The 21,085-nt window shown below is 41.0% G+C and overlaps 1 protein-coding gene across 1 annotated transcript in view; it reads left to right on the top strand.

Annotated features, from left to right (window-relative positions):
* The window catches only part of trpc5a (transient receptor potential cation channel, subfamily C, member 5a), a 122,906-nt gene that overhangs the window by 25,375 nt on the left and 76,446 nt on the right, over window positions 1–21,085 (top strand). The window contains exons 2-6 of the mRNA XM_075450889.1: window positions 10,411–10,452; window positions 11,227–11,329; window positions 12,242–12,492; window positions 19,638–19,754; window positions 19,857–19,919. Of these exons, the coding sequence (XP_075307004.1) occupies window positions 10,420–10,452; window positions 11,227–11,329; window positions 12,242–12,492; window positions 19,638–19,754; window positions 19,857–19,919 (567 nt within the window). The 5' untranslated portion in view covers window positions 10,411–10,419. The remainder of the gene's footprint in view (window positions 1–10,410; window positions 10,453–11,226; window positions 11,330–12,241; window positions 12,493–19,637; window positions 19,755–19,856; window positions 19,920–21,085) is intronic.

Below are 21,085 nucleotides of genomic sequence, written 5' to 3'. Positions count from 1 at the left end.
GGAGGGAAATGTAAAACATGGCGAGGGGAAAGATTAAGACTGGAGAGTGTTGAGACGTTAAGAAGGAGAGTGGTCATGTTTTAAAAAGGAGTGAGACGGAGGAAGAGTTTAGAGGGGGAATAAAAATGCTAAAGGATGAGTGATGAGGCAGAGAGAACCATACATGTGTTCTAAAAAGCTCTGAGCGTTTGGCTCTCGCTCACTGAAAAGTCTCTCATTATACCGCAGCCTTTATTGGCTGGCTGCTGATTTCATATTTTTCTTTTACTGATTGGCCTTTACATGTATATGTAATGACTGCTGATGATGCATGTTTTTAATTAAAATGGGGGGCCACTTAATGAGATTTACAAATTCTTATTTTTTAATGATCCAAAACGCAGTTGTGGCAAAAAAAATCTTCTTAAGTACTACTCTTAAGGGCAGATAAAGCTGTATCTAATGTTTATTATCATCCTCAGATAATCTGCTGACGGCTTGTTTTGCCTCTTTGGGCTTTTAACATAGAACATTATGATGATTTCCATCACAGAATGCCAGTGGCCAGCTGCCAGATCGAATGGTTACTTTGACATCAAAAGGGAACACAGCAAATTACTTACAAAGATATGTTTCAGATAAGTTCCGAGAAAATACATCGAAACAAAAATAACCCAAAAGTCAAAGGTGTCTATAAAAAGGAGGCTAAAAGGAAGAGTTAAGATGGTTTTAATGTTGCCACGTGTTTGTCCATTTCAACGTAAAGAACAGCGGCAGCATCTGAAAAGAAGTCTGGCAGGCAGATTGTTAACACACTCGGAGCCAAGTCCATCAAATCTTTAACAGCTGCCTCAAGTATCATAAAATCTCCTCAGAGATTTACTGCCTACGAGAGCAGCGACTTTACAGAGTTTTCTCTTTCTTCCGCTCCTTTGGCTTTGCACAAGTCCATATGTATAATTGGGCTTTTCTAACTGGCTGTGCTTAATAGATTTAAAACCTTAAAAAGGTCGAGAGGTACTTGGGTAACGCGTGCTCTAATTTACCTACGTTAGAGCTGTGAATCTCTGCTAGCCTCATGATTTGATTAGCTTAAGTTTCAACGATCAACAATTTTGATGTGTTTCAATGTCTTGCATCACCACATTCCTATATAACTGCCCATAGGTACTTTTCTTTATCAAATTCAGTCAGATCAATCTTGTTTCCCTTTTTGTTTCTGCTTTAAAACATCGGTTTTCTGAAATGTAAAAAAAGCTGCATCAATTTAGTAGCTGTATCCGAGTGACCCATCTTTACTGTATGTTACATACAAGTCAGTCACGCCTGAAGTTCACACCTAATGGCCACAGGGCTACCTTTACACTCTCTGTCCTTTACCTGAGCTTCAGGTTGGCTGCAGAGGGCCGGTATAGATGTTAATGTAAAGAGAAATTTGACAGGAGCAGTGTGCCGCAACACCGAGGAATTTAACAGCCGTTGAAACTGGGGTTCTCTACAGCCAAAAAGGTGCATAAATCCATCTTTGAAAGCTGTCACGAATTTTGTAATTTTCTTTCCTCTTTGAGTTGGAGCAGAAACTTGACAGGATCTGATTATTTTGTGGCTGATTTGTCAGACTGGCTGTGTTCATTGAAGTCGCAGGTGCTGTGTGTCAAGGTGAAAACGGCTAACATAGTTCCTCACGTTGGTTCAATCGGGAGAGGTCAATTAAAAGTATCAAGCTAAATATATTGATGTACAGTGGATGAATTAAACTAATGTTTTGTGGTAATCGGACACTGATGTATCATCTCGGTGGGAAGGCGACATGAAGGCAGGGAATTGGATCGGATCCCCCCGGAGTCACAAAGCTGATGGTGAATGAGCATAATTACGATTCGGCAGAGACTTCAGATGAGGCCCATCTGGGAAGTGGAGATGACGAAGAGGCTGGTTGCACAAAAGTCAGCCTGGAGTGAGAATGACAGACCAGAAGAGAGTTTTAAAGAAAGGAGATCAGAGCGATTTTCTTGCAAAGAAACAAAGACCCTTTGACCAGAGTAGTCAGAATTGATATTGACATTTTAGGTTCCCCACAGAGTGTAGCAGGATAAAAAGCCCACCACAGGGAAGGAGGGCAGGTGTGAAGATTATTCCTTTCTGAGCATTTTTTAGCTTATTATTAATATTATTATTATTATTATTATTATTATTATTATTTTGATGTTTTCACACCATGTGTCCAGTTTGGTAATTTTGGTAATTTCATGAAATCCAAAGTCTGTCCACATATCCACCCTCCATCCACCTCTGTGTGTATAATGCATTCCTGTGTTATCTTCACAGTATTGCTGTGTTATATCTCAGCAATATTCACATAGCTTGAAAGCTAACATCCTGTTCTTTATTTGTTTTTTATTGCCTCTTATTGATGATGTTTTACAACAGTTGAACATGCATGCCATTGTAAAAGCAACCTTATTGATCCAATTGCAGCTTGAAAATCAACTGTTTATGGTTATGTACTGTCATTTTGTTTAGCCTGCTGACTCTTTATTATGTTCTGCCACTGCCTCGAAGCAGAATTGTTCACCTCCATGCTGAGTTGCATCTTTGTATTTGTAAAATGCTTAATTATCTGCCCACACAGTTCCACAAAGTGGCAGAGCTCCTTCTGCCCATACTTGTAAAAAAGACTTAACTTCTCTAAAGTTAGAGGCCTTTTTACACCCAGTCGTGTTTCTGATTTGAATGAGTGCACCTGCTGTAATTAGTCTTTTTCAGACTTTTTCTAAAGATTGTTGTTGGCACCAAAACTCAAAGTGAATTTGAGTGAATATGTTTTCACAGAGTGATCCATTGTTTCAGTTCCAACATCTATTTGTTGTCTCTTTCAGTCAAAGATGGAGAATTATTTGATTTGCACATACATTTTTTTTGTTTAGATTTATATTTTTCACAATCTTCAAGCATTTGTTGGAAACGAGGTTGAGTATTAATTGTTTGTTTCTGACACATTGCTTTGAAATCTGTCTGCTTTGTGGAAATGATATCACATGGACTGTAATCTCAACTGTAAACTGTGGGAATCTGCTTTTTTTCACAAGTACTTGAAGTGCTCTACATATCTGAGTTGGAGCTAACAGCTCAGCTACTGTGCCTACAATACAATCAAAGCAAGCACAACAAAATAGCCTGTTATCTGTACTTCAGATTGAATTTGCAGTTGACCCTTTATCAGCTTCTCAGGTTGCACTTTGGCAGCTTGCCGAGGTTTGGTTCCCTGCTGCTATTTAGGGGATCCATTCACAATGAATGGCAGCCTGTTGGGGCCCTATTGCTCATGTTTGTTAGTGTGACATGCTGCCGGCTGTGAGCAGCATCACTGCAGACTGATCCTCTACCGCATCAATTGCTACATGCCACTGTGCCACTTGAATCCCATCAACACCTCAGGAAAGTAGCATTTGTCAGCATGTAGTTGTCAGCAGATACTGGCTTCTCTGCCGTTGGTAGTTTTTCAGGCTGTAGCACACAGTGTTACGATGCATATAATGCCATGGCACCTGTGCCTAGCCCCCTTTATTGTGAGAACATTGACTTCATGCATTAATTTATTAGCTGGATATTTAGGTTTCAGTTTTTTTAATACGTTATAATGATGCTACGAACACTTTCAGTGAAAGAGGAGGAAAAAGACGAAGTGGAGAGTCATAGAAAATTGTTTGTGTCACAGCTGAGGGGAAAACAAGATGGGGAACAGAAACTCAAAGCAGAGATTAGAATTATGAGGAGAAGCAAGGTCAAGATTTAATCCCAAAAATGGAAACAAGACGCCGAAAATAGAGCAGAAAATTTGAAAGACGCAGGGAGTGAAAGATGAGGATGTTCGGGCTGTGAAGAGATTTGAGGGCAGAAGATAAGAAGGCGAGGAAAAGAGAGCAGATAGAAAGCGACAGTACATGTGCAAACTGCAGGTGGAAAATAGTGTAATGAAGAAGAAGAGGGTTGACTGGGAGAAAGCTAAGAGGGGATACAGTGTTCAGACTGGAGGATAATGAAGGTAAAGGCTGAAAGGAAAGACGGCGACGGATGTAAAATGAACAAAAAACATCATGAAAATTTAGGTTTGGTAAAAATGGAGTTAAAAGTGTCCTCTGTCCTGGCTGGTGGAAAAGAAAAAGAAAAAAATGGGGAAAGAGGTAGTGATGGAATGAGACTATCTGCATTGCTGTCCCACAGTCAGTGGAGCGTTGTAAAGCCGTCAGCATAAAATCTTTCTCACTATGCAGATCTTAAACTCATCTGCATTCCAGAAACTGCTTTATCCAACACTGCAGAATTAATCTCAGCCATGTAATTTAATCTCAGCCCCGTAATTTAGGCATCAACAAATCATCAGCAACATCACCTGCAGGCATGAGCAGATCACTTCCTCCTTAAAATGTGTTTTAATCCCCACTGTAGCAGTAAAATGTTTAGCAATATTTTTGCAGATCCTTCTAAATCATATTTCACTGATTGAATCCTCATATAAGCTCAAGTTATGTTCGAGCAAAGTGAATATGTTGATACAAATCAAGAGGTAACAAGCAGTAAAAATCCAGCTCCGATCCTCAGTCAGCTAAAGATTAAAGATTCATTGCAGGAGTTGAGAAAAGAAATCTCATTGTTTTTTTTGTTTTTTCACACTGAACTTCTTGCTACTGCTTTTCTGCTGCAGACTCAGGCGGTCTGCGTTAGTTTCTTCCTGCGTTCTGACCCGGGAGAAGGAAAAAAATGACATGATTAGCATTAAAGCTGCCGTCGGCAACTTTTTTTTAGTCATATTAGCTTGAACTGTCATGGGATTCTGGAAGTAGAATATTAAATAGGCTGTTTAGGAAAAATAACGAAATCTGTAGCTCCCTCTGAAGCCTGTAATCATACTTGCAAAAATCGAGCGCTCCCGGCTGTTTTTTTAACCAATCACGTTAGGTTTATTATTGATCTATTATCTGAGCAGAACAGTCACCAACCACGTCTTCCATGCTGAGCGTGAGTCTGCCCCCAGCTTGTGAGCGCGCACACTGGTGTGAACTCACGTGCACAAACTCGTCCACAGAGGGGGAGGGACCTGAAAGTTGTATCAGTTCGAATTTTCCGACTTTAGACTCGGAATTTTGAAAACCTGCCGACGGCAGCTTTAAAAGTAATGCAGCATATAGGAGTAAACACATTTCGCCCTCAGTCTTCAACTGGAGCTGGCTCTGGTCGAAGGATTTGGCATTTTAAAAGGTTTTGGTCTCTCAACAGTGACACGGTGACCTTCCACAGCTAAACATTTGTACTAGGAAGCTTGAAAATATCATTTTTCGCAATATTTGTAATATACTGTAAGGTGTTTGACTAAAATGGGATCTGGGAAATTTGAAGCCAGGAAAATGTTCCTGTTTAAAAGTAAAACAGTTTCAGGGTACATTTCTGTATCCTGTGGTAGACTGTTTGAAAAGAAATTGTTTTCCAAGGTAGTCCCCTGCCCGTGTGGCTATATTTATCATGGTGGCATGATGGTTTCTCATGCAGTGCTGCATAATGGCTTAAAGATTCCTGCACATCCAACAGTGGTTCTGTCCTTGGCCTTTATGAGCTCTGATTTCTCCATGTATATTTTTTCCAATATTATGCACTGTAGATGTTGAAATACCAAAGTTCTCAGCAATGTTGCATTGAGACATTTTGATTTAGCATTTGTTTTGCCCGTTATACCCAATCCTGACACCCTCTGTTTGACTCAAGTCGACCCGACATGGCAATAAGGTTTAATCCTAAAGTACGTGTTTAAAGAACACTTTCTTTCAAAGAACCTTTTTCCCAGCTTGAATTGTGAGGACACTTCCATATTTACATCAACCAGCTAAAACAATGATAAACACCCAGTTCATATACTGAAAGCTTAGTCTCTTCTCCTGGTCGGGATATTTAGTATGATGGATCACGGGGGATCTGGAGCAGTCATTCCCAATCACACCACAAGGGGAAGAAAACAAGAATTGCCAGAGAACTGAGACTACTTTCCCAACCATTTATTCAGCGTGATCTTGAGTACTGTTTTTTTTCTGATTGATCCTTGCTCTAGCAGATGCACAGTCCCAGAAGTTATAAAGAATTCTCTTTTCTGCCTTTTGTCCCGTTTTTTTTGACATTCTTAACGGGGATGAGGTGACCAGTGTCCTTGGAATGGAGCTACAATCATTTTAATGTGCATCAGACTATTAGAAGCTTACAGAACAACATGTCTTTTGTGTACAGATTGTGAAAATATGGTGACTTGGCTGCTCAGTCCTCCAAATAGCATATCACTACACAGCACTTGAGTCTCTTCTAGTCCACTTCATCCCCTGGTGACTGAAGGTCACCCTCGCTGTGGAATAATTTACTACAAATGAATTAAAATGGGAAGCTGCATGTCACTACACAAAGGCCAGTTACATACAAGATGGTGAGGTCACAGTTTCCTTCTGTTTCTTTCATAGACGTCCTTTTACGTTTTCAGGATGACTGCCGATGTGGAATTTACTGTATATAACCTCTAGTAGCATTTACCTTTCAAAGCACCATGGAAACTGTCTTTACCAGTCAGAAAGTCGGTCCTTTTCAGTGCACTTGACAGTGCTGGTAACTGGAGGCAGTAATTTGTCTGTCAGCTGTTGATAAAGGGGGGCTGACTGCAGGAACATTCCCTCTTTTTTTTGTTTTTACAAACTCGATACTCTGACACAGCCACAGTGTTACTCTCTAATGAATAGATCTTTGATTTTTAACCACAAGAGCCCTCCTCTGCCTGACAGCAGGTCATTCAGGGGATTTCTGAGGCACCGTGGTCAGATTTTGGATTCAGGGCTTGTGTCTCTCTGGCAGTGATTTGTCACTCCTCTTCAAAGAAACAAGCTGAGCTTGAACTTGACAGGATGACGAGCAAGAAGTGTGTTGAGCGTAGTGTGTGTTCGTATGGGTGTGCTTGTGGCCTCTGCGGATGCTTAAATGTTATTATCTTCTCTTTTCAGCTTCATTAAAACTCAGATCTGCGAGACAACAACCGACAGTGACACAACTCTGTGATATATTTATCACAGAGTTATACACGATCTACGATAAAAAGCAAAAATGATGCAGACACATAAATCACTCTCTACCATTGTTTTTTTTTAAAGAAATTTGACTCGTGTGCCTCTGAGAAATCTCTTCATCCAAACAGTGAGTAATTCTTAATGTTCATCCCCTAATATTTTGGCTTTGAAGCTAATGCGAGACTTTCGAGGGTTTGGAAGTGTTGTTGGTGTTTCCACTGATCTGCTGCAACATTAAAGCTGCAGATCAACATTGATTATCTTTTCTCATCGCAACGCTCTCATTGTGGAGACAACTGGGATACATACTGCCCATTAAGTGTTGCTCCTGACCAAGCACATGCCCTCAGAGACGCAGTACTCCTTTATAGCAGCAGCTCACTTTGGCAGGAAGATTTTTGCCTGACACAACACAAAACATGCTCAGAACCACTGAGGAAAACAGGAACATTTTCCTGGCTTCAAACTTCCCAGATCCCATTTTAGTCAAACACCTTACAGGCCCCTTTCCCTCCAAAGTAGTTCCAGTGCCTGCTCGGAGCCTGATCCTGAAGCCGTTTTGTCGGCTTCAACTGATAAAGCGCAGAGTTTTTGGGCCAAGAAAACTGGTGCTACGCAAGTACCAATTCTTTGCTTGTACTGAGCGAAGAACCACTCGCATCAGGGGCTGGGGGCAGGATTATGGAGACCAACTAAAGTGCTGTAACCACCAGAGCTAGTAAAGTGTCTTGATTGAATACTGAACTTCTGCACTGCTCGCTGATTGCAATTTCTTCAATAAAAATTCTTGAGCATTAGATAATAGGTCCTGTTTGAAGAATATGTATAATTGCCATTTGCAGTGCTGTTCATACATACTGCTTCAGAAATACTAGTTTGCATGGTAAAGAACACAGGTTGCTGTATATGACATGTATATGTGATATTAAGACATCAGCTTGCAGGGAAAATGAGGCAAACATTGCAACTGTCTCCCTGCAATGGCCCACAGAGTTTCAAATCATGTCAGAGGGATATTAAATATACTGGACCCATGTATCTTTGACTGTTCCTCTGCAAATGTGCCATTTCATTTTTACACACCTGCGATAATAACTGTGAAAGTACACCTTCACCAGACCCGGGCATTGTATCGCTGTATGATTGTGTGAACACCAGACAGTCGTGGCGTTCCCTTCGTTTTCGGTCACTGCTGCAGAATTATTGCTGTTCACGTCCCCTCCCAGATGCTTCAGTTTGTCTTACATTCTTGCAAACTTTCCGTGTTTAAGTGACAGAGCCTCAAAGAATAGCTGCTCCGTCAGCATTTTCTTCCCTCACCGCTGCATCACTGAAGCATTTACAGCCTTGTTGAAATGCAGATCTGTATCGCAGCTGCTGCAATAGATTCAATTTTAACTGTCAGATTGAGTCCTATCCCATATCTGGGACATTAGCATTTCTGTCATCATCTGCAAGGTTTTCTTCATGATGAGCCCGCAGTCTGCCACAGACTGGAACACTCCTTCAGACCATTAAATTCAGGAACTGCGATTAAGTTCTCTCACTTTCCCATTTTTGCAACGGTTGAATTTTTGATTTGTTAATTTTGTCCTGACTTAATATAATGACCTGTCTGTGGTAGAAATTGTGAAAAAAAATCCAGTTGATTTGAGGATGATTTATGTGTGCATCATTTTTTTTTTTGCTATTGAATCAGCCTTTCTATTAGTGGAATAAATAATTTGTTGACTAATCAATTGCTTTTTTTATATAATGGATTGATTGTTGTGATGAGTTGTTTTGCCAACCGTTGATATCTAACGTAACAGCCTTTTTTTTTTTTATTTACACTTTCTGCTGTTTTTAAAAGAAAAACAATTTAACAGAAGATTAGAGTCATATTGGTGTTCCAGCTGCTGGAAACAGCCACCCACATTGATCTGATATCCACAGATACTGACATCTGATCAAATTTATCTAGTATTTATTACCCTTGCTGAAATGTCACTCATGCACTCAATAACTTATGGCAGCAGCTGCATCTGCTCTCTGCTGTCAGACTCTGAATTTAAAACTTGTTTATGTCTGGTTAAACTTTGCATATTTCTGCAACCTGTTCTTTAATTTACCACCTCGGGTGTTTTTGCTGGTGGGAGAACAGCTGGAAAAGAGCACCTGTGCAGACTGCAGCTTGCCCATGGCCTCCATGTTCAGTGTGTGTGACTAATGATATTCAGACGTGAAACGGGCTCCATTTTCACAGATTTTATTACAGTCTCATCCCCGACTAACGGCACACATCAAGTCATTTCTTTCTTCTGCTAAGGAGCACAACAGCAGTCGCAGTCAGTGACAAGCTGTTCTTTCTTTACCCCAGTACTCCAAACAGCAGCTTCAGTAATTAGCTTTTTCTTACTCAGAGACGCATGCAGATTATTCTCTGTGTTTTCTTTTTCCGATGGGCTTATTTTGACAGCTTTCTGCCGATGGAAAATTAATGCCACGCTGCGTTGGAAAATGGAAAACGCTCTCAGTGCATCTTCTGTCCTCAAAGCCTTCGCACAAAATAAACAAATGTGGGTCTATTACGGTGCGGAAGCCAATGTGATAAAGACTTGCACAAATAAACAAAAAGCCGTCACAAATGTGCAAACAAGCAGAGCTAAGCATTCTCTCGGAGGCCGCTCTTTGAGGATTACGTGTATTAGCAAGGCTAGAAATACAATAATGTGGGATGAGGCTAATCTGTGGTCTGTATACTGTGTTTTGTTCTGAATGCTAACTAATCTCCGCAGCTTCAGCTGTCAACCCATCCACCCCTGTTGCCAGTCGAGTCAGTTTAAGGTTGGAGGCAAAATACGCCCACAAATCTTCAAATGTCAGCTACCAAACAGGCGAAGGTGTTACTTTTCAGTCAAACTTGCATTATTAAGTCCTCAGTGTCTAAAAAATTGCTGTTTTAAGGTTTCTTTGCAGGGATAAACGCCACCCTGGCAACCTAGATTGATTCATGGTGCCGAGCTAATAACACAATGTTGTAATATTAAGTAAAAAAAGAACTGCAGTATTCAAATTTTTTGTGAGAACCTGCTTGTAAACGTGCTCATTGTATTGACCAAAAAAAAAAACATCAAAGTAAAAATGTTGGTGTTTAAAATTCTTGAAACTGATTTATTAAAAGTGCACCGAGTTAAACACCTTTTAGTCATGTACGGTGGTTTCAGAGTCTGTTCGGAGCCTGACCATCCAGCTTGCACCTGCATCTTTTACCATCTGTCCTGCTACTTCTGAGCTCGACGCTTCCCTTTTCCTGGATTGTCTGGTTGTATTGACTCTCTCCTCTCTTTTCTGTTTCCAGACTGACAGGATGAATCCCATGACACAGCTGTACTACAAGAAGGTGAGTCAAAGACACGCTAGTTTGCATTAATTCATTCTGTGCTGATAATTACCCCCAAACCGAGCCCTGAGTAACAACAACTTCAAAGATGAAAATCAAGCTCAGCTTTTTTTCTTCTTTTTTTTTTGGAAGGGGGGTGGAGTGGTAAACGGCTCAAATGAAAAAAGCTGTGTCTTATTCCAGACATTGCTGTTCCCAGCTCTTCCAGACTTTATCTAATTCCTCCTCTGTTGTCAACTTCACTGTTCACCAAATTAAAATCAGCAATACTCTGAACTGTGTAACCTGTGGCTCTAATGGGGTTATAAAGTTAGTGTGTGCCACTGAATGAAAGACGCTTTGTCTAATTATAGCATCAGACAGTTCATTAGTCTTATAATCCTGATTAAGGTCAAAACAAGGAGGGAAAGGAGGGAGATTTCAGCCTAACAAGTGTGAAATATGATTTAGAGTAATTGTGGATTAAGCCCTGTGACCTCAATTTTGCTCTGACTTTCGTCCCTGCACCTCATCTGCTTTTGCAAATGTTGTTTGAAGTAACACGTTTGAATTCAACAAGATTGTGCGCTCTCTGGATCGAATTTTAGTTTCAATATGCACAGTTTTGTGGTTGATTTAATGCCGGGTAGTTGCAGAACCACAGAACTCCTTCCTCCTAACAAGAAGATTGCCGTAACTGGTCGGAAAACAGAACAATGAGCTTTTGAGAACTTGTCGTCCACAAACCGAATCGGAGTTGGTTTAGTGACGTTGCTGTTTGTGTTTGCGGTTTAGGCGACGTATTCGCCGTACCGAGACCGCATCCCGCTTCAGATCGTTCGCGCTGAGGTGGAGCTGTCTGCTGAGGAGCGGGCCTACCTCACCGCTGTAGAGAAAGGTAACACACGCTCACACACAACCTTACTCAGCCATCTGTGTATTCTAACTCCTGGAGCCTTTTTTTTTTTTCCCCCTTCACACCTGCATTCTACACATCCAGTCACCTGTTTAAACGCTGCTGATGGCTGCACAGCTGGTCAGCCAGGCTGTACTGCAGCTAACAGCAGTTCACAGGTGTCTGCAACATGTGCATCAACAGCCTGTCGACTCGTCCAAATGTCCTTCAACAATAAAGTCAAGCTACACTCGACACCTCTGCCGGCACAACAAAATATAGACATAACATCATTTCTTATTCTGTGAGTTCTCTCTCTATTCTATGAGCTCCTCTGGTGGGATGAGCAGCATTTTTATGTCTGTAAGGTGCTATATGCTGTAAGCTACCTTTACTTCTTCACTCACAATAAGATTCGGGATCTCTTTTAGTATACTATATTCCTTTCTAGTATATGTGAGAAGTTTTATACCTGTTCGTCTTGCGTGACAAAGCAAACCTTATTTCCCCTTCTCTTTCATATCAGAGTAAACTTGGTAATTTAGGGAATCCGTTGTGATACCCAACCATTCCTTTGATGCACACACAAATGACACATATTTTTTTTTAGATGCAGAGCTTCCAATATTAGCTACTTTAAGTTTCAGTAGCCTTCTCATTATTGTCTATTCAACATTTTATTGGAAGAAAGCACTGGTTTATAATTCAGCATTTCTTTACCATACCGATTTACCAGATTTGTTTCACTTAATTGTCTTTTTTCCCCTTTATATCTGTTGTTTCAATGCTCTTTATTTGTTACATTGTTTGAACGTTGGTGTAAGTAAGTTTGCCAAAACTTGAAGACTTCATGGTGGAACGGCCACCATCTTGCTTCCACCATCAACCCCTCCATCCTCTCCTCTTTTCCCCCAGGTGACTATGCAGGAGTCAAACACGCCCTCCGTGAGGCAGAGGTCTACTACAACATGGACGTGAACTGCCTGGACCCGCTGGGCCGCAGCGCGCTCCTCATCGCCATCGAGAACGAGAACTTGGAGATCATGGAGCTCCTGCTGGACCACGGCATCCACACGGGCGACGCCTTGCTGTACGCCATCAGGAAGGAGGTGGTGGGCGCAGTGGAGCTCCTGCTGTCGCACAGGAGACCCAGCGGCGAGAAGCAGGTGCGTACCAAACGGAGGGGGAGCTTCAGGTTAATCTGTTGCATGCATACGTATATTTGCATTTACTCATCCGTGAGTAAGCCAATGTGTGTGGTTTTCCGATTTTAATGGGTTTTTGTGTGCGTGATAATGAGCTGTACATCCATTCATTGTAATGTTCCATGTCACATTCTGCTGAGGGGAGGAACATTGAACAGCTCGCTTAACAGACAAACTGTGAAATAGGATTTAGAGGCAGACAGTATGTTTGTCTGCCTGCTGCATTTCTTTGTATGTTTTGTTTTTGGGAGAACATCAGAGCAAAACGCCAAGTTGTCCTGTTTAGCGTAGGTGTTAAGGGGATCAAAGAGGAGACATTCAGAGACGAGAAATGAATGAGAGATGACGAAGTAGCAATGAAGAGGGAATGATTTACGAGAGGAGGATAAGGACCAAGGATATTTTAAAGAGGAAGGAGTTCTTCTTGTGCATAGATTGTTGGAGGCTGTGAGATTCCATATCACCATGGTGACCAAACCTTTGCCAAAGCAGAGGATTGTGGGAAGATTTTGGTTTCCTCTTAGCTGGACACGGATGAGAACATATTTGTACTCAAAGTGTTTCTGTTTCTCACATTTTCACTTTTTTTCTTTATTTTTGTCCTCGATCATTTAGTCTGTTTGACATTTTTATCCCTTCAGTTGGTTTTCGGGACTTTTTTGTGCTTGGTACCGATCTGAGCCACGTCAGATTGAGTCTCTTCTAAATTTGACTCTCTATCCAATACTTCTATTCTGTGTACGGCACGCACTAGCAAATGGCACCATAATTACACAAAAAGGTATTGAAACATCTTCGGAAGAATACCCATGTAAAGATTCACATAAACAGAAAATACCTCAAATAAAGCGACGAACACTTGTGCAAAGCGCTGCATGAATTTTCAGTTATTTGTAAGAAGTTGTGTGTTTTGTTTTTTTGACTATCTTTATTACACTTCATTTAATAGTACATGAGTTAAACGGGGACATCTGAGAATGAAAAATCTCGAAATAAACAAATGATACCCAGCTTGTTTGGTAATGACACTAACCATTGATACCAGTGTGCTGGTTTCCTAACATAAAACGCCGCCATCGTTGCTGACGTAAAACAAGAGATAAGGAGTTGAGGTGCATTTAGTGATCCCTATAATGATCCATCAAGGACCTGATATTTAAGATTGTATCTTGACATAGCTAGTTAGTTTACGTACCACATATGAATTATAAGTAGCCGGGCCGACCTCTTTGGATTTGGAGAAGCTTTGCTGTTCTGTTGTCTCTCAGGGATAAACATTCTGTAAACGGTGTATTAACTTTGGTGCAGCTGAGCCAGTAAAATCTAATTACTGAAGCATTAAGAGTACCACTCCTGTTACTGATATTATTATGAATTCTATTGACGTTTTTGATTGAGAAGATGTTGTTGCAGCGACTCAAAGGGGAACTTTGAGGGGAACTAACGTTCTATCACATTCCAAATGGAGATGACTGGATGGAAATGAAAATAATGGATCAAAACTGAGCTCGGTCATAGGAAATGTCTTTGCTTTGAAATTGCTCCTCAGTTTTATTTTTAGGACCATTTCTGTCTTGCCTGCACAGAAAAGTGCAGGCACCCATGCTCTTGAAATACTTTTTCTTCCGCCGAGTTTTATTCCATTCACGCAATGATAAGGAGTGAATGTTGACCGAGAAGAATTATATTGAATTATATACACTTATTTAAAACGGCCCTTGTGTGTTTGCATGCAATACAAATTCAAAGATCTCTTGGCTAACGGGAAGAGTTGTTCGGGAAAAGATTTTTTTTTTAAATTTTCTCTTCAAAAAGGGGGGCTGTCAAACTTTCTGCTGTCCATTTCAATCTAGCTTCACCTCTGCGTTTTATCACCTGCCTCGGCTAACAACTCCAGAGGAAAGGAGGGAATGAAGGAAAGGACAAAGCGTGATTAAATCCAAATGTATTCTCACCTCGAACAGAGATATGTCGAGAATACTGACAAATGGATGCTCACCGCAAAGGGAAAAAATGAGAAAATGAGCACAAGATGAGGAGTGGACGAAACCAGAAGAGGAATGAGGGGAGACAGAAATGAGGGACATTAGGGTTGTATGAGGAAGGCAGAGAGGTATGCAGATGAGGAAAGGTTTTGAAAGCTCCTTCTTTCACTATCCTTTGATGTCTGAAAAGAATACATGTGGATGTGTGGAACTGGAGTAAAAAGAAATGATGTCATTTTCATCGGTGTGTGTGAGCTCATACTCCTTTCATTGTGTCTGTGGATGTATATGTGTGTACAGTTAGAATACACAACTTAATGACCTTTTTTTTTTGGTTTGTTTTCTGCAATAAAAAAATACACTGAAAGTAGAAAAAAATCTTCTTTAAAACTTCAAGAGGCTGAGCTGCAGTTGTATTACATATTGTTTTTCTGGCATATTATGTTCTAAAAAAAAAGGCAAACTAGGCTCAGACTGCAGAAATCATGACTGGCTTTTGTACAATGTACATGTCCAGTTTGGTTATTAGCTAGAACTACTCAAGAAAGACGAGCACCTTCTTCTCAGTGTTTCCTCTGGTAACTGCCATGGTAACAGAGAAGCATCAGCTTATTGAGGCCAGCTGTAGCAAGATTCATATAAGACCAAACAAAAACAATTTGGTGGGCAACATTTGATATCTTCTCAAATTTTTTTCAGCATTTATTGTAAAATGGCTGCATTTTTGTGATGCCGACATCTGCCAAGATGAGAACTTTTGACTCGCAGCCCCGTAAGCAGTCATGATGTTAGTTTTAGGGAGGGAGATGGAGGCTGTGCTGTCCACTTTCTAATGCATGGAGAATAAAAATCTAGAATTTTCTTCATTTTGTTTTTGTTTCCTGGCTGGTTTACATCCGCCTGTGTGTTTGGTGTGTTCTGTGTCTGTCTCTTTAATCACTGTGCGATGCCCACCTCTGGCAGCTGTTCTCACACTCCTTCTCACAGCAGGAAGAAAAAAAAAAGTGGGGAGCGGAGAAAAAAAGGTTTTGGCAGGAGAGGGGAAGGAAGGAGAGGAGACTGGAGAAGAAGAAACAGAAGAGCAGAGGGAGGTATGAGGAAGGGGAGCAGAGGGAAAAGGAAAGATAGCAGGAGGCGAGATGAAGAGAAAGTCGGGGAAAAGAAACAGCAGGGAAGAAAGAGAGATGAAAAGATGTGAGCGAGTGACGGGGAGAGGACGTGGACGAATATAGGAGACATAGAGGGAGAAAAAGGTGAAGGAGGAGGTGAGGTGAGATCTTGGAACAGACGGAGACAATTCACTAAGAAAGGAGAGGTCAGATGAGGATAAACCCTCTTCTTCATTCTCGCTCTGAGAGATGAAAGAGTCCACATGTGTTCAGTTCCCTCCTCCCTCCTCATCCTTAGCTCTGTTTTTCTTTCTCTTGTTCTGCAAATTACATGCAGTATGTTGGTGTCTGTGGGTTTATGTGAGAGTGATGCACGTGTATCATAGGAAACACATTTTTTAGTTTTTAGTAGGGCTGGGCGAGTTAACTCGTTTTTATCGCGTTAATGCATTAATTATTTAATGCCGATAAATATTTTATCGCGCATTAACCCACGTTTTATTTTTTTAATTTTTGAGGGCTTTTGTGCCTTTAATGGATAGGAAAGTTCAGAGAGACGGGAAGCAGGGGGCAGAGAGAGGGGGAACGACATGCAGCACAGGGCCGTCCGATGCGGTACTCGAACCGGGGCCAGCTGCAGCGCCTGCTCAACCTACTACGCCACGGACCACCCCTGTTTTATTATTTATTTTATTATTGTAAAAGTCTGTTGCTCACAGGCTTTTAATTTGTAAAAGTCTGTTGCTGTCTGCTGCGGAACCGTAAAAGAAAGTAATTGGCGGATCCACCAAACATGGAGAAGGGTACGGAACTTTTACTCGGCCATTTTCATTTTAAAGTTCTTCCAGACGGCGGAGTCGACAGAACCAAAGTCATCTGTAAACACTGCCGAGTTGAATTGTCTTCTCACTGTAGTAGTTCCAGTCTAAAATATCACATAAAGGCAAAACACACAACTGATAGCAGCAAGTCATTCAAAGAAACAGACAGTGGAGTGAGGCTTCTACTTAAAAACTACATAAAGATGCTGATGTTAAAAGTGTGTTTGCACAACAAATGTTATGGCACTTTCATTCATATGGCAGCACATTTAAAATAAAACTAAATGCTAAAATCTATAGACTAGTTTTGAATTCATTTTTGGAGTTTGCGTACAAATGCGATTAATCGTGATTAATCAGGGAAATCATGTGATAATTAGATTAAAAATTTGAATCGTTGCCCAGCCTTAGTTTTTAGTAGTGCAACACTTTGTGGTACCCTATTTAGCAGTTATATCCGTTATATTAACAATACTTTGTTTAAAACGTGTATACATATATATTTTTTAACAGTCTTTAATGTTTCTTATAGATTATAGCATTTGAAATTTTAGACCATCATATTGAGCCCAAACAATTTTGGCAGCAACATCTTAAGGACACAAAAAAACACATTGCTGTTCACCATGGATGGATGCCGACTGGGGAGGACTCTAAAGGAAACAAACCTGTCATCAACTCTGTAACCCAATGAGATTAAAACAGTTGTTTGGACAGAAGGATGTGGCTTTCATTAGTGACACAAGAAAAACGGCATCATGAAGGAAGATCACTACATTTAGACTTTGGAGGAAAGCAAAAGGCGGTCTGCAGAATAAACTTGGCCGTGGTCGCCATTGCATGTTCACAACATTGATAAAATTTTAATGATATTTATGATATTTTGGACTCGAGACCTGAATCTTATCCAGAATTAGTGGCGCAAGCAGAAGTCCAGAGAAGTGGCAACGATGAGAGCAGTGGTCTAAAATCCCAGTGGAGACGTTCAGAAAGCTTGTTTGCATTAATAACAGCTTGTCATTTCGATTTCTGATCTAGTGCTTTGCTGTCTTTTCTCAAGTTTATCTAATTTCCAGTCAGGCGTGGGTATAAATAATTTTGGGTTCTGCTGTTTGAGCTTGCTGTATAAATACAATATCTGTGACATAGTACGACGGTAATATAACTGTATTGAAGGGCGGAGAAGAAATTGTAATCAGAAAAGTTGTATTTATTAAATGTTAAACGGCTTATAAATGCTAACCGGAGGTTTACTGCTGTATTGTGCGTGAAAGTGTTCGGGACGTTGGCATGTAGGGGGACAAAAAACAGAACTTCACATATAAATCTTTAAAGCGGCAGGTAATTGTTGACTTGGATTACACGAGGCTGCCAGCTCTTAAAGGTGTTTTGACTGTCCCCGTTATTAATTTAATAGAGGATGTGATCTCTGCCACCAAAGCATTCTTCTAGGAGCCATCACCTGGCTTGCAGTCTGGTTGTTATTGTTGATATGTGAGGTTGCCAGGCAACCAGCAAAACTCCCACACAATAAATGCTCAGGACCAATAGTGTGTGGCACAATAACACAGTGATATGAACTCTTATGAAGCCATAACATGTCCTCCTTCTTTTTTGAATAAAGTCAGTGTCACATCTTAGTGAGCTTGGTGCTGTACAAGCTATCCGTTTGCCCTTTGTTTTGAGTCTTTTTTTGCTTTGTTAAGCTAGCTGTGTGTTGATTGTAGCTTTATATTTGGCATTCAAACCTATGAAAGAATAGGAGTCCCTATTTGAAAGGGACATATAATGGAAAAATCCCTCTTTTTCTCTGCTTAAAACCATGTCTGAAGTCATTGCCAACTCAGGAAAAAACACAACCCTGGCATTAAAGTGTCAGATGCCTCCTGACAATTCTTTCAGCTTCAGCAGAGGATGTTTTCCTTGACGTGTGTGGGTGCATATTGAACATGTAAGGTTGCATATGTTGCTTAGCGTATTCTGAATTAGTGCAGAACCTCCAAACGATACGCTGTTGTTTTACACATGTATGACCAAGGAAAGGTTTGAAGCTTGAAGACCATCTCCCCAATTTTAGTTCCGAAATAGCAAAAAAATGCACACCTCAGTTTTCAGCAATAATTGGGACTTGTAGGATCCAGTTTGTTGTTCCTGTTTATGTTGAGAAACAGTTAACCTTCACGCTGGACTGTTCCCCGTGCTCAGATAAACCGAAAAAACAGCAGGTCTAATCTTCTTGACGCTGAAGAAATTTCGGTTTTAAAGAGAAAATCCCTGACCTTCAGAGATAATGCCACGGGGGTGTTAGAAAGACTTGATTAATGTGGAAAACACAAAGGGCTCCTCCAGCGTGAGCACAGCCGTATTGTCTAGTTTTTCCCCATATATTTTTCCATATAGTTTTTCCCCATATATTTGTTTAGTTTAGTTTTGTTTTGTTTGTTGTTGTTTTTTTTATTGAAACACTGCAGTCACACTTCTTTATGAAATTACTGAAATTGAATTGACTGAGAACTAAAATTAAGTTGTACTGATAACTTTTAAATGGGGTCATTAGCAGGCTTTTAGTAGATCTTTTAATCACTGACTGTATGAAAAGACTGGTTCCAAAACATCCCCGGCCTGATGAGCCTCCTATTGAAACATAAATGATTTCTCCTCTCAAATACAAGGGTATAATTGTTATTGTGGTATAATTTGTTAAATTCTATCTTTCTAATTAAAAAAATTATTTCATGACTGAATAGATGTTACTACTTGTAACAAAGCTACTTATCCACTCCTTACAGTTTTTGTTTGTAACAGGTCACCAATATAAAGTTTTTTTTATATATGTTCATTGATGCATCAGCTTTCTTTGGTTTTCACTTTATAGATAAATCCACTTCCACTTGCTGTTTCTCTCAAACAACGGCAATTTTCCGTGTGTTGCCTCAATGAGGGACTTAATGCGTTTTTGAGAGACTGTGCAGAAAAGCTCTTTTAATGGGTACATCGCATTTATTTAATGAGTTTTAATGCAATTAAAATGAATTGTCCAATTTATCTTTCCCTTTGAGTTGTTCCTCACGTCACATGTGGAGCTGAAATCGAAGGCTTTTTAAACTTTTGTTTAACTCTCAGTTTACGATTGAGGTTGGGATAACTGAATAATAGCACATTGAATAGTTTTGCACTTTGTTTCACCTCAGGTTCCTTCACTGATGATGGACAGCCAGTTTTCAGAGTTCACGCCAGATATAACTCCCATCATGCTCGCTGCTCACACCAACAACTATGAGATCATCAAGCTGCTCGTCCAGAGAAAGGTAATGACACCACTGCACAGATTACGTGGGATTTTTACATGGATTTTTTACAGGATTACACGTTAGCTGGGATTTATTGTTTCATCTCGTCTCTCTGCGTAGGTCACCATCCCAAGACCACACCAAATTCGATGTGATTGTGTTGAGTGTGTTTCCAGCTCAGAGGCAAGTGATTATTATTCCAGCAGTTAATGGTTTGAATAACCTTTATGGGTTTTAATTAGGAGGAAATGGATATTTCATTATTCTATAAATACATTCGCACTTTGTGAATTTTTCAGAAAGTTTCTATCCTTATACCCCACTTTTTTTTTTAAATTTATTATGAAGCACAGAACTTATTCAGTTGTCTTTTTCTTACATACTTCCATAAAAGTAAAGGAAATTCATAGATATTCAAAAGATACAGGAATATTTTGCACTGATGCAAGTTATACTCCTTACAATCAAGGTTTGGAATACCTGTATCCCGGTGAGATGTAAACGGGTGCACCGTGTGGTACGGTTGGAGAACTTATGTTGTTAATTGTTCCAGCACAAAGATTCTGTTCATCATAAGGCGACACTGAATCCAAAATTATGGAAACGTGTATTTTAGCATTGGTCATTTAGAAGCATCAATATTTTGGTTGTCTATTTTGGCTAATAATAAAGTATTCCACTGTCTACAAGAGCCTCAAATCGAGGAATAAAGAAATACTTGTTTTTGTAAATTATCCCGGAGACCCCTATGATGAACACTATGTTTGGACACCGTGTTCCCTTGCCCGGACGCGGGTCACCGGGGCCTCCCCCTGGAGCCAGGCCCAGGGGTGGGGCCCGCCGGCGAGCGCCTGGTGGCCGGGTCTGTGCCCGTGGGGCTCGGTCGGGCACAGCCCGAAGAAATGACACGGATCCCCCTTCCGACAGGCTCACCACCCGTGGGAGGGGCCATGGGGGTTCGGGTGCAGTGTGAGCTGGGCGGCAGCCGAAGGCGGGGACCTTGGCGGTCTGATCCTCGGCTACTGAAGCTGGCTCTTGGGACGTGGAACGTCACCTCTCTGCTGGGGAAGGAGCCTGAGCTGGTGCGCGAGGCTGAGCGGTTCCGGCTAGATATAGTCGGACTCACCTCGACGCATGGCTTGGGCTCCGGAACCAGCCTCCTCGAGAGGGGTTGGACTCTCTTCCACTCTGGAGTTGCCCGCGGTGAGAGGCGTAGAGCAGGTGTGGGCATACTTATTGCCCCCCGGCTGTGCGCCTGTACATTGGGGTTCACCCCGGTAGACGAGAGGGTAGCCTCCCTCCGCCTTAGGGTGGGGGGACGGGTCCTGACTGTTGTTTGTGCCTATGCA

This window comes from Odontesthes bonariensis, chromosome 19 (genome assembly GCF_027942865.1).
Source record: "Odontesthes bonariensis isolate fOdoBon6 chromosome 19, fOdoBon6.hap1, whole genome shotgun sequence".
Taxonomy (NCBI): domain Eukaryota; kingdom Metazoa; phylum Chordata; class Actinopteri; order Atheriniformes; family Atherinopsidae; genus Odontesthes; species Odontesthes bonariensis.
The sequence above is the reverse complement of the archived record's forward strand: the minus strand, read 5'-3'. Positions and strand labels throughout refer to the sequence as shown.